The 13,331-nt window shown below is 48.2% G+C and overlaps 1 protein-coding gene across 5 annotated transcripts in view; it reads right to left on the bottom strand.

Annotated features, from left to right (window-relative positions):
- Positions 1-242: 242 nt before the first annotated feature.
- The window catches only part of MAPKAP1 (MAPK associated protein 1), an 82,778-nt gene continuing 69,689 nt past the window's right edge, over positions 243-13,331 (bottom strand). For all 5 annotated transcript variants that reach the window (XM_058818218.1, XM_058818214.1, XM_058818216.1 and 2 more), the window contains 3 exons: positions 12,382-12,519; positions 3,353-3,450; positions 243-1,596 (listed from right to left, as the gene is read on the bottom strand). In XM_058818218.1, the coding sequence (XP_058674201.1) occupies positions 1,471-1,596; positions 3,353-3,450; positions 12,382-12,519 (362 nt within the window). In that variant the 3' untranslated portion in view covers positions 243-1,470. The remainder of the gene's footprint in view (positions 1,597-3,352; positions 3,451-12,381; positions 12,520-13,331) is intronic.

Raw genomic sequence — 13,331 nt, 5'->3', positions numbered from 1 at the left:
GCTGCAGATTATGGTACCAAATAGGCAATTTTTCAGTTCAGTTAAAAAGAATTGAAACTGGGTGGCCAAAGAACATTCACAGAGCAACTTTAATGTTAAATATTTCACAGAGTCGGTTTAAAAGAGTCATTTACATCGAAGGGGCTTTTCCCATTGTATCTGTGCTGCATTTGCACATAGAAAATATAAAAAAAATTAATAGAATACTATAAAATATTGTTTCTCTTGTTTTGCAGATATCATGGAAGACTGTACAGGGAGGCCTGGCCTCGGTGGTGCAGGGCCAAGCAAACCCAGAACAGAAACACAACAGGTGAGACCCAGGCCCTCCCTCTGCCCGGGGCTGCCCCGCGCTGTGTTAAGGCTCAGGAAGTTTTCTCTGTACAAAAGCAGGTGGGAGGCTGGCAGAGGGTGGGCAGTGCCCAGGGAGCTGCCCCCAGCCCCGTGGGGCACCAGGGCAGTCGTGTGATAGCGTGTGCAGAGCTCCAGTGAGCTGGAGAAAGACACCTCTGGTGAATTCAACCAACAATGCGGCTCTGGGTGCCAGCATCCGTTCCCGTGGTCCCTGATGTGTTAAGCATGAACAAGGGCAAGGTAGTTACAAATCCCAGTACAAAGTAGGTCTTAATTTTATTGTTAAGGAATAATATTGAGAGAAGGTGAAGGCATTTCTGAGCGCCCAGGGACAAGGTGCCCCAGTGGATGTGCCAGCCCCAGGGTGGCAGCAGCTGAGGGTCCCGGGCAGGAGGATTCTCCTCTCCACCTCCAAGACGTGGATTTCCAACCACCGTGCTGCCTTCAGCAAGGAACTTCCAATAAAGCATTTGCAAAGCTGAAAAGCACAGTTAAATAAAATATTTTTGAACAAAACAAACACAACAGACTGGACTGTCTCAGGGCTTCCTCGCTAAGCGCTCCCCTGCCACGGCTGCTGTTCCTGGCTCACGGATGCCTCCTGCACTTCAGCAACAGAAGTGAAACCATCTGGGACTGCAGCCTCCCCCCAAAAGAACTGTGCATCATATGGACCTTGAAAAAGATTACATCTGTTTATTAATAGTAAAAATGGATACATTTGTCCTACATTTTGTTTTTAGAAATTTGATCATGTCACAAGCAATACCTGCGTGTACGTGGGTGGATTACAGATGTATATAATTTATTTTAACCAGGCTGTGAAATAATATGTAATCACATCTCTTCTTGTGATTGTACATAATACAGTAATTAAATGATGCCAGTCTACGTCATTCTCTTATTTCTAATCAAAGGAACCTGAAGCGTAACAGTCTTCTTTCCGGCTGATATGGCTCTTTATGTCTGTCACAGGGGAGGCTCCCCGCGCCGAGGAGGGCCGCTCTGGCAGCCGTGAGGGACGGGATGTCCGGGGTCCCGGCCGGCCCGGGCAGGAGCAGCGGCCCCGGGCCCGGGCAGGCGGAGCGGCTCCAGCGCCGCGCGCAGCTCTGCCGCTCACTGCTGCCCCGACTTCTTCTCCTTCTGGAAGCTAAAGCTTGTTCTCCTGCTCAGCTTTCTTTGTTTCTGAGCGAAATAGTCTGCTCTGGCTGTGCTTGCTCGCGACTCTAGAATATAGTTCACCTGCAAGACACGAGTGGTGTTAACGTCACCCGAGCCTGGGGACAGCCCTGGGTGGGCAGGGACCCCCAGCCCACCCCCTCAGCAGGGCTCTGGTCCAACTGGTCCCGGCAGCCACGGGCAGGGTGATGGCAGAGGGAGCCCAGAGTGCCAGGAGAGCCCTGGGCTGTCCTCCTGCGTCCCTGGTGCCATCCTGGGCCGCCCAAACCTCTGGGGAGGGCAGGGAGCTGTGCAGGCCCCCCAGTGCTGGCACAATCAGCAATGAGCATCAATAAAGGACCTTATCAGCCTCAGTAAAAAGAATTCTTCCATTATGATGTTTGCGTACTCAGCTAATCTCAGAGTTTCCCTCTGTTTTGGCACATTTTACTTGATGAAAGCATTTTAAAATGATATTTAACAAGCCTGCTACTCCCTAAATTTATTATCTCCAATGCTTTGTGATAATCTCAGAGATAATTTTAATGGAAGGTTAATGCAAGAATCAAAAAGATAAAAATGCCCTTTGGTCTGTCATTAGCTGGTTAATATGCTGTGGCTTAAAACTTGCACAATTTTATGCACTGTAGAGTGTTTCACTTTCATTGCATATTACAGCTTAAGGCATAAAAATATAGAGAATTTTCATGGTCAATAAAGTCTCAGTCCTTCTCACTTGATCATCTAAAAACCCTAATTTGAAAAGTCTGATTTTTCTGCGCTCCCTAATGCTGATGGAATTGAAAACAAACCAGTGACTTGTGCATGAAGCCAGAGAATGTTCTATATAAACAAAGTGCAACCTGGGAAAAAAGTACTGCTCAATATTATTTCTCTCTCGAATATTCATGTTTTTGACAGTAAACCACTTTTTTAGCCTTTGTTTATGACCAGACTGGGATGAGTGGAAGTGGGAGATGTGGCATGGGGGTACTTGGGCAAAGGTTGGACTTGATGACCTTGGGGGTCTTTTCCAGCCTTAATGATTCTATGATTCCATGGTTCTAAGTGTTTGGGCCTGCAATAGCTGATCTAAGGTAAAGTGGGACCAGAAGAATTGGCCTGACAGCTCACAGAGCACAAACCCCTCAAACACTCTGACCTCCAGTGTGATGAATAAAAGTTATTTTATCGCACGTCAGTTGTTTAACAATCCTCTAAACTCCACACAGCCAATAAAAGCAAACATAACAGATGGTTTGCCAAAATTACTGCTTTTGAGTTTTGACTTGCTACGAAAGATGAACTTGTGGAAAATTCCATTTAATTTTTCAAGAGTGTAACAAAAATTTGTTTCCCAAAGCAAGGGAGTTTGTGTCTGTGTTTGCCCCAAGGAAAGCAAACAGTCCAGGGAGAGGATCAGGTAGAGAAGCCCCTGTGAGCTGTGTGGGGACACCCGAGTGTGGGGCAGAGCTGTGAGGGGAAGGAGCACCCAACCCCTGCATGGCACAGGGCTGCTGACCACGTGTCCAAAGGTGGAAACTACCTGGACACAATAAAATCTGGTAGTTTCCAATAAAATTCCACAGAAAATGGTGTCTCTATTAACTAGAAAAAAGCACAAAAGGAAATGCTACACACAGACAGGCAGTGGCTGCGTGGCTGTTGGAAGGATGAATAAAACAACAGGCATGGAGCAGCCATCCTGACAGGTTAAACGCACCCCCAGTGGTCCTCAGGCACTGCACCCTCGTGTGCTTCCAGAGCCTCCTGAATACTCACATGTCTAACAAGTGGTAAAACACCAGGATTTTGGGTCACGTTAAAATTTAATACTCACCTTCAGTACGATTTCATTGACAGTAGCAGCATCTGATTCAAAGTAAAGGTGTTTGTAGTCATGATTGCTTAGATATGTAAGTTTAAATATTGCATGACCTGCAAAGATAAGAAAAAAACTGCTTAGAATATTCCTGTAAAGTTTGAGCAGAGCTCGTTGCCTGACAGAAGAAAACCACAGATGGTGATCTCAGCGTACCATCAGCACGACAGAAGGAAGCAATGAAATGCTGACAGGCTTCTCATGTCATTTCAATTTAAGGCAAGTGGTGGCTTACAGGAGCAGCTGAACTCCAGTCAATAAAGTTCCTTTTCCCATCACATCCCCACTGCAGGAAATGCAAAAATCCATCAAATGGCTGGTTAGCTCTGCTCGGCCGCGACGGCGCTGCAGCGCCGGCACCGCGACGGGGCTGCTCATGGGAGGAGGGTTGTACTGAACAGAAAATGGCAATTAATCCCAGAGCCAGCACTCCAGACCCTCCTCCCAAAACACCCCAAACACCACGTGAGCCCAACCAGCTGTTGGTGACCATGGGAGCAGCACCAAGCGCAAGGCACCGAGGGACGCGGCTGTGCCACCACCAAACCCGCTCAGGGCTGGGATGGCCCTTCCCACACCAAGTAAAATCAAATTAAACACTAACTGTGACCTGCTGGCACCTTCCTGGCACTCAGGCCTCTGTCCCAAACAGAGGTTCCACGTGCTGGCCCTGTGGCTGCCCTGGGATGGCAGCCCTGCATCCCGACATGCAGTGCCAGCAGGAACGACTTGGACACAAAGGTCTGACGTGGAACACAAAGGAAGGCAAAATATCCTTCACTTGTATGGATGCTGATGGCTTCAAAATTAAAATTAAATGCATTCTGTACATGATACTTTTCCAACGGTTTTCTAATTTATTCTGTTCAACAGTCAAAGTTAGCAATCCATAAAGTAACAGCCACATTACTGTAAATCCAGGTCTTTCCTGCAGGAAAGCTAATTGGAAATCTTATTTACATTATCTAATTCTCCAGATTTCCAAAAAGTGACTGATGTATGCTCAGATTGGTGGCCAGGAAATTTGAGATGCAAGTATTTTATTGTGGCATGTTAATTAAACACCATTATGATGCACTAATCTGGAATATAAATTCTGTATTGAAAAATTGGCTAATAATAATAATAAAAACCCAACCCTTTAAATCATTTGACAAATGATGCCTCAGTGGTACTAAAAATGCGGAATTCCAAGCTGGGAGCTCATCAGCATGTTAATGCATGCAGCTTTGCCTGGAACACAGCATCTTAATGATTCCAAAAGTGCCAGTGCACCACTCTGGGGCTGGGACACAGCACCGTGCTCCACCAGCTCCCACCACTCTCCTTGGACATTGAACATCCCACACTGGTTATCAGAAAATGGCACAAAACAGGGTCAGAGGGACCCCTACGAGCTGCTGCATTTTGGGTTTTGGAAATTCTGGGTAATTCTTGCTGTGGATCAAGACCAAACCTCTCCAGGTGTTCCTGCTCCCCGGAGCCCAGGCTGGCCTCGAGCCACGGTGCCACCACGTGTCCCTGGGGCACTGCCCTGCCCAGCACAGCCCTGCCAAGGGCACAGCTCCTGCTCCCCCGGGCACAGAGGCTGCTCTGGGCCTGCCCAGCAGGGCACTGGCGCCGTGTGGCTCTGCAGGGCCCTGGCACCGATGCCAAACCCTGCAGAGCTCACAGCCCCTCCTGCCGGGACTGGGGACCCAGTGGAAAGAAGCCAAGAAGACTTTTCCTTCGAAAGCCCCATTACAGCGTCATGTTTATGGGCTCCAAGTCCACAACACGCTACTTACAGCATGAAATATGAGCGCACTGAAATCCTAACTGGCACTTTGCTCTGCTACTCTTCTAGCCAGATGGAATTTATGAATTGTGAGATTGATTTCCATTTCCAAGAGTGCTTAAATATGTGATGTACCTCTTTCCAATAGAGCACCACCCCTGACAATTCTGAGATCAATAGGAGCTTCCATGGTTTGATGTTTCTGTGTGAGAGGATCTGGTAACAAACAGCAGCAGCTCGAGTGGCTCCTGCTGCACGTGATGGGGGATTTAAAGCAAATGCAGATGCTGCACAAGCAGCTGCTACCATCACTCCACACCACCAGTGGCCGGGTGTTTGCAGGGAACCTCAGTGCCCTGCAATCAGGATCAATCAGCTGCACAGCAACAGAAAATACACGTTATTCCTGAATATGTTTGTCTGTCAAAAGTGTTATGGAAAGCAAAAGGAATGACAGAAACTCAGCAGCTTTTGTCAGGGGTTGGTGCAGCCCACGCTGAGCCCAGCACAGCCAAGGGGTCCTGTGCCAATGTCCCTGGTGCCCCCTGAGCCCCAGCCGTGCCACGGCCCCACAGCAGAGCAGCCTCTCCCCTGCTGCCCCTCGGCCCCGGCTCCGAGCGCTGATAAATCTCCCCAGGCCAGCACTAATGGGTTCCTGTGCGGTTACTCCTGGAGAGGAGCCCACAGACGGAAGGGCAGGATGCTAATTCACTGGGAATTCACCAAGGAGAGCTCATTTACTCCTTCAGCACCACGTCTCACGTTCAGCTGCTCAGCCCATCTCTGATTTTTAGCACCACTGCACTGCCAACGAGGCGAGGGAAGAGGCCCTGCAGCGCTGCAGCTCCGGCTCTCCTGGCCCTCCCAGGGCTCTGCAGCTCCTCCTGCACGCCAGCCCCTGCTCCCCACAGCCACACACAGCCCCCAGAAACCCTGTGGGATCACAGCTCCACAACCACGCACCATAATGTGCTTGTACGGGCAACAGTAAATCTTGTGCTAATTCCTGCAATCTTGGGAAAACTTCCAAGCCCTTGGTGGGCCCCACGCTGCACCTGACACAGGTAGAAAAATAATCACTCTAATCTAAGTAATAAACTTTTTTATCAAAGTCCAAAAGATAGATTTTTTGCTTGGAAAACAAGGATATGAATTTGCAGAAGATAATTTTTTTACTGAATCTGCCAAGATTAGAAAGTTTCTCTTCTTTCCCTCCCACCCCACAATTCAGCCCTTATCCTTTGCCAACTCTTTAAACAGAATGGAATTAAATCACTAATTAGACAGAGGATGAAAAGAATATTCATGAATTGGACAAAGCAGAAAACAAACAAACACTAGAAATGCAAATTTATGTTAATTTTTCAATATACCTTGATGATTACTTTGTCATTACACGGCCATAAGGCAGAAGTCAACAATTAGGAGTTATTAGTGGAATAAATAGCTGGAGAAGGACTCTCTGAAGAACAAAGCACTTATGGACATCGTTTGACATCACTGATTCTCACTGCTCCAGAAACTGTGACCTCAACAGGCTCAGACCCTGAATCTCCTCCCATGGGCCCAGAAAGGATGCAGGAGGGTTAGAAATGCACCAGTCAAAGGCAAGGAATGAGGATAGCAAAATACACATCAGCAATACTTCTGTACAAAGACACATTTCCTCCCACCCTGCACGAGCTGGGGGAGGCTCTGCTCTGCAGCCACTGCTGCTTTTCACCCAAAGCACTGGGGAGGGGCTCAGCTGTCTGAAACCCTCCTGTGATACCCCAGCAATGATGCTGTGACCCTGGAGGAAGGCTTGAAGGGTCTACAAAGCTGCAAGAGTTGTGTTATGGTTAAAAAACATCCAACACCCTTCCTGACACCCTCTGGTAACCTAAAAAACTTCTCAGGGGAGGTCACAAGTTGCAGCCACAGCTGGATTATCCAGATGTGGCACCGAGCTCTGCTAGGGACAGACAGAACAGGGCTGTGGGCCTGGGTGTACAGGTGGGGTTAATCCCATTTCATGCAAGGGATATTTATCCCAGAGGCACATGAGTTAGAGGCAGTGAGGGCAGCCAGTTCTGGGTGCAATCCTCACCCCACTGATGCCAGTGGAGTCACTGGTGCTTCAGGCTGCCCACCATGAACCCGAGGTGGATCTCCTCAAACCAGGGCAGTACTTAAGTGGGAACAAATGATAAGGCTGTTAAGGAAAAAAACAGCAGCTGTGGTCCAGCTGGCTCACCCCATTCTCTCAGGCAGCAGCATATTCCATGATCTCTTTTCCTCCAACCTTTTATGTTCCACTGTAGGCTTGCTACTCAGCATTGCTATTAGAGGGTGATGTGGGTCCAGATGTCTTGAAAACAGAGCTGCAATTAAAGTGCAGCACACACCCACTTTTGTGTCAAACTGTGGCAACTATTTCACACATCTGGATTATTTTCCCTCAAAGCCTTCTGTTTCTTTAAATTATTATCAGAGGCACAATACTAATAAAGATTTTTGCAAAAATGCTGAAAATTGAGGTGCGACTCGGGGTTGCCCAAAACCTCTTTACCAGCAACCTTGTTTGGGGAAAAAAGATAAATAAATCAAAATGCAGTGTTTCCACATGGCAATGGGCTCCTCCACTGCGTCTGCACCTCATCAATCACGCATTGTCTGCCGGAGAGGCGAGCCTTGTAAATGTCACATCCACTCAGGCCCGAGGAGAGGCGAATCAAAATGCAGCGAGGAGTTTTAATTGGATAGTGTAATTAAACTAAAAAACCCCAGCAGAATAGCTTTGACAGGATAGATGAAGACCCCTTTTAATAGGGCTACAAAACAGATTTGTTAAAAGGATGAGGCAATGCGCGCTCCTGATTGCGCTCAGGAGAACTTTTATGAGCGGCTGTTGGAGGGGCTGCAGTTAATCAGCACTGCAGTGCCCGGCTGCTCCTGCCCCTGCCAGGCCTGGGGACCCTCGCTGGCAGCCCTTCTCTGCAGGGACAGTGCTGCTGAGTGCCGCCCTGGCACAGCCCGAGCCCACCGGGCACACGGAGCCATCTGTGCCCGCTGCCGCCCCTGCCTGCTCGGCGTGCCCAGGGCCGGGCTCTGCCCTCCTGTTCCACACTCGCGTGCTCCTTTCACTCCTAGCCTGAAGTTTGGGAACGTTTTCTCTGCTGAACCTGTTTTTTACCTTGTGGTCAGAACCTGTGACTAGTCTCCTGTTGAGTGGGAATTTTACTGTTACTTCTTGCTCCGCTGCAGGAGCAGGGATATCAGGAACCATAAGATTGTGGTGTTTTGTGCACCAATTGCAGAGCACACACTGCCTCTGCTCTGGCCCCACTGCAGGCTCTGAGCAAACCTGCAACAGCTCTGTTTGAGCCCCCAGAGAAGCAGGAACCCAATGCCCTCCCAACACTTCCTGGGTATTTTCAGCCCTTCCACAACCCAACAACGAATTCATTAAATTAGTACTACCCAATGTGCATAATCAAGAGAAACTGGACACTGAATTAAAACATCAAACACCTTTAGCTTTAAATGAAAACTACATAAAGGGGGCTCAGGCATAGCTCTGGCTATCACTTGCAGCCAGGGTGAATACTGCTGGAAAAGCTATTTTCGTGCAGATGTGGAATTCAATGGGAAAGACTGACTCGTGTAGCAACATCAATCAAAACGTCGGCTCGGCTGGCAGCTCCCGACAGTAAGGCAGGTTCAGAGGTCACGGGATAAAGAAAAAGCCAAGCTCTGGTTCAGCTCTAATATCTCCTCGCTGGAAGTCTCACCGAGGTACCTGCCCCCCTTCTGGACTCGCAGCTTTCATTAATCTTCTTGCCATCTTTTTTAACTAGTCATGCAGAACCGCTCGATAGCGAGACATATAATGGGGAGGCCCTGTGCCTATTACCAGGTTAACACTCTGTTAAGCCCCAGTGCAACAATGGAATCAGAATTTAAAGGAAATCTTCAGCTGCAGGGTGCAAAGCGGGCAATTAAATTACAAACTGAAGTTACCCATGTACTCTGTGACCTACGGAACACCTTTGTTTACACTTACCTTCATACCCAGGGTATTTTGACAAAGCAACTGAGATGTCTCTGCTTCATGAAAACAAAAAAAAAGGCAGATAAAGGATCACAGAGAATGTTGCTTCAGTGTTTCAAGTAAATTATCAAATAAATCCAATTTCTGCAGCTCCTGTGAAGCACAGCTGCCTGGGAGAGCCCTGGGCAGGCTCTGATCAGGTGTGGTGGCACAGGGGCTGCCCTGGGCTCTGCACTCCCTGCCCAGCTCAGCTGTGCCCAGCAGCCCTGGGCATCCATCAGGGCCACTCGGGCCACGGAGCACTGCACATGGCAGTGGGCAGTGACACTGAAGTTTCTCCCCTGTCCAAGTAATGTAAGAGACATTACCAGAATCAGATTTCCTTTAAATTACACTATTGCAAAGGGATATAATTGTATTAAACGTATTATGTTGCTTCCTTAAGACTTTATATTATGTACACTTAATTGAGATACAAAGCTCTTTTCAGCTATAAAAATGACAACTACTTTATTAAGGCTTAAATCTTATTTCTCCATGATAGGATGCTTCCTTTCAAGACTCAAAACATTCAGAATCTCTCATGATAATCAGGCCGAACCTGATTTAAAGAAGATGTTCGTGCCCAGTGTTGTCAGGTTCTAACGGCATCGAAGCAAGCCAGCAGGGCCATTAACTCTCCCCTCAGTCTAAATCCAGGGAGTCCGATTTAATTTACAAATAAAACTTCAAATTCTGACCCAGGGCTACTACAAGGGCAAACAAAAATCATCAGCCATCCCTGCCTACAATCCCCCCACTAATGGCAAATGAGATGCCAGAGCTTTCTGTTCTCATTTTCTGCCCTCACTGAAGGCGGCTCTGAGTTCTGTGAACTCTCAGCACAGGAAAACTCAGCCTGTCCAAAACGGCTGCGAGCTGTCCATCAACATCCCCAGCACGTCAGCTCTGAGGCTGCTGAGCCCTTTCACACACACACAGGTGCCACCAAAGCTTCCCTGCAGGAGCCAGTGCAGGGGGAAGCAAAGAACACGAGCACGAGGCTCCCACTGCACCCTCAGACAGAGCCCAGCCCAGCAGAGCCCAGCCCAGCTGGTTCCAACCCCACTGAGGTGCCCGGGCAGGGAAGGCAGCCCCAAACCCCAAGGCCAGCACATCGGGACAAGCACGAGCACTTCTGGAAGAGGAGATGGAGCAGGTTTGTGTTACAAGAGATAAAAACATGAAAACAAAATATATTGCAGAACTCAAAGACCTTATCTGTACCCAGCCTCTCTTTGCAATAATTCATTCAAGAAAGATCCGCGAATAATTTTTGATGTAAACTCTGCTACAAACATACATCACCGTGCTGATAAAAATCACAGACAAAACTTGTGAAATACAGTGAGTTTCATTCCTTTATGCTACTAAAATAACTTTTTTCCATTTAAAATTCAAGAGATACTGATCTGCTGTTCAGTTCCCCAAAATGCATCATTCTGAGATGTCACACTAAAAGTCTTTTCTGCTGGCCTAAAATAATGACTTTTGGAACATCTTTAGTGAGTTGGGAAAAGGTCAGCAGTTTCAGGAGGAAGTATTTTCTCCTTTTGGAACTGTGCTGAACCATTATTTAGTAGGAGAAGTTTAAGATGTTCACACAAAAATGAGCAAATAAGCCCCTCGGTACTGTCGTGGTTGCCTTGGTTCCAACCTGTCAGTGTCCCCTCCAAAGCCACCGTGATTCTTCACTCAGTGGTCCCCATGTGCAGGCACTGCCCTCCTGTACCTGGGCTCTGTTTGGGGGTTGAAACTCCGGGGTTGGCAGGATCTGGGGACAAACATAGCTCCCCACAGCAGCAGGTGCTGCCTCTGGGGCTGCAGAGCCCCATCCTGCAGGACGAGGTGTCCAGGGATTGTCCCTGGTGCATTGACAGCAGTGGAAACCTCAGGTTTCAACTGGACTCTTCAAATACAGACTTGTTTTGGGGGCACCATTTTATCCCCTCACTGTCTGCATTTGCAGAAATGTGGGTACAGAGCAGAGGTGTGGCAGGATTTACCAGCACAAACTGGCCCTTGCACTGTACACAAAATCCTCACGTGTTTCAGACTGCCAGGTCACTGGGGAAGCTTCTCCTTGGGATTGTGCCTACCCAAGGACCATGAAATCTTGATGGAGAGACAGAAAAGGAAGACAATGACTAAACCAAGAACATGGAGTAGGAAGGGGTAATGAAGGGGAGAAGGATATAGTTCAATAATTGCTGATAAAATCTGTGGCGGCCATAAATTTACTCTTCCAAGAGAATTCAACAGATCATTACCTCTGTAAATATGTATCACATAATTCTCCCTCTCTGTCACCTTGCAGATAAGTACTTAATACCAGCATCTCACTACCCTGCAGAGGCACAAGTGCAATAAAATCCATCTGAGCTTTTGAACTGCAGTCACTTTTTGATAGTAGACGGTTCCATTTTGGCCCCACTGGGAGCCATTGCCCAATTCTCCCAGGGCCCATCCTGGGCTTTTTAAAACAACTTTTCCAGACAGAGACTCTCATTCCTCTCCTGACACAACAAGCAGAAGCCCTTGCTTTTGGAGTTGCACTCACAGAGCCAACTCTGACCTCTGGGCAATGGCTGAGCTGGGATGTCCAGCCTGTCCCCAGACCTGGCTGTCACTGCTGTTCTGGCCTGGTCACCACCACAGAACATAATGCCCAGAGTGTCACCTTCAGTGCCAGTGACCCTGCAGCCATGGCAAATGGGGCAAATCCAGGCTGAGATGACACTTTCTGTGTGTCCGAGATCTTCAGTTGCACCAAAGACAGTTAAAACCAGCCTGGAAGTTAAAAAGTGCCCAAGAATTGCAATTATGTTGAAACATGGATTTGCTGGCTGTGCTGCAGGGCTGGAGACAGCTGGGCAGAGCCAGAGTTCCCTTGGTGGCACAGTGGGCAAGAAACACTGAGTGATGCCATTAGCTGAGAGCAGCATCAGACGACACTCGTAAAATGTGTGTCTGTTTATGCTGTGTTCTCTGCAACAGAACTGAGTCAGATTAAAAACATCCTGTAATGAAAAAAACACACCTAGAGAAAGAAAAGGACATGGTAGCAATAATTCTTTGGACATGGAGCACATCCAGGGAGGCAGAGAAGAGAGAACATAAATAAAAAGGACTACTCACTTGGGCTTTTTTCTTCCGCAAGGTCACAGGCACAGAGGAGTTCAGAATCGATTGAAATGGGTTTCTGCTTAATCCAAAACTTAGTGCTGGCCTTCTGATTAGTAACAGGGTCTATCTCTACCTTGTCTCCAGAAATACCTGAGATGAGAAAGAATAGAGAGCCACAAGAGTGATCTGTTTAACCGATTTCATATCAGCCGTTTGACACACTTTATAAATCTTAAATGGGCTGAAGGTATATTGCCCTTCTGGGCTTTCTGAAGGCACGGGAGCTTTGGAAACCAGAAGCAAATGGTTATCAAACTGCATTGATAATCTGCATTTTATTCTCCTGCATAAGCATACCAAAAGAAAGAAATATCACAGAAAAGATTCTTCTAAAGGCATACAGAGCTCTTCTGGAAGCAGTAGCTACACGAGCTGTGAGATTTATAGGAGATAGTGCTGGTTTTGCAGTCACCACTGCTCTGTGTAACAGACACTATCACCACCCACCCCTCTCCATCTGCTGTACAGCAGACAGGCAACCATACAATAACAGAACCAGAGGTTCAGACTCTGCTGGGCTGGGAGGGAACCATCAGGATCACAGAGTGCAGTGCTGGCCCTGCACAGGACACCCAACAACCCCACTGTGCCTGCAGCACTGTCCCAACAGTGCCCCTTGAACCCAGGCAGGGCTGATGCTGTGCCCACTTTCCAGGGAAGCCTGATCCCGAGCCCAGCCCTGCTCTGGGTGAAAATCCCTTTCCTGATATCCAACCTCAATGTCCCCGACTGAGCTTCAGCCCCTTCCCTGAGTCCTGTCACGGCCACGAGAGCAGAGATTGGCACCTTCCCTCTGCTTCCCCTCATGCTGCAGCCCCCAGCGAGGTCTGACCCCACAGATCACCCTCATCTCTCCCAGGACACCCCTCCAGACCCTTCCCACGCCATGGCCTCCTTTGGGT

The sequence above is a fragment of the Ammospiza caudacuta genome, chromosome 21 (genome assembly GCF_027887145.1).
Source record: "Ammospiza caudacuta isolate bAmmCau1 chromosome 21, bAmmCau1.pri, whole genome shotgun sequence".
Lineage (NCBI taxonomy): Eukaryota > Metazoa > Chordata > Aves > Passeriformes > Passerellidae > Ammospiza > Ammospiza caudacuta.
The sequence above is the reverse complement of the archived record's forward strand: the minus strand, read 5'-3'. Positions and strand labels throughout refer to the sequence as shown.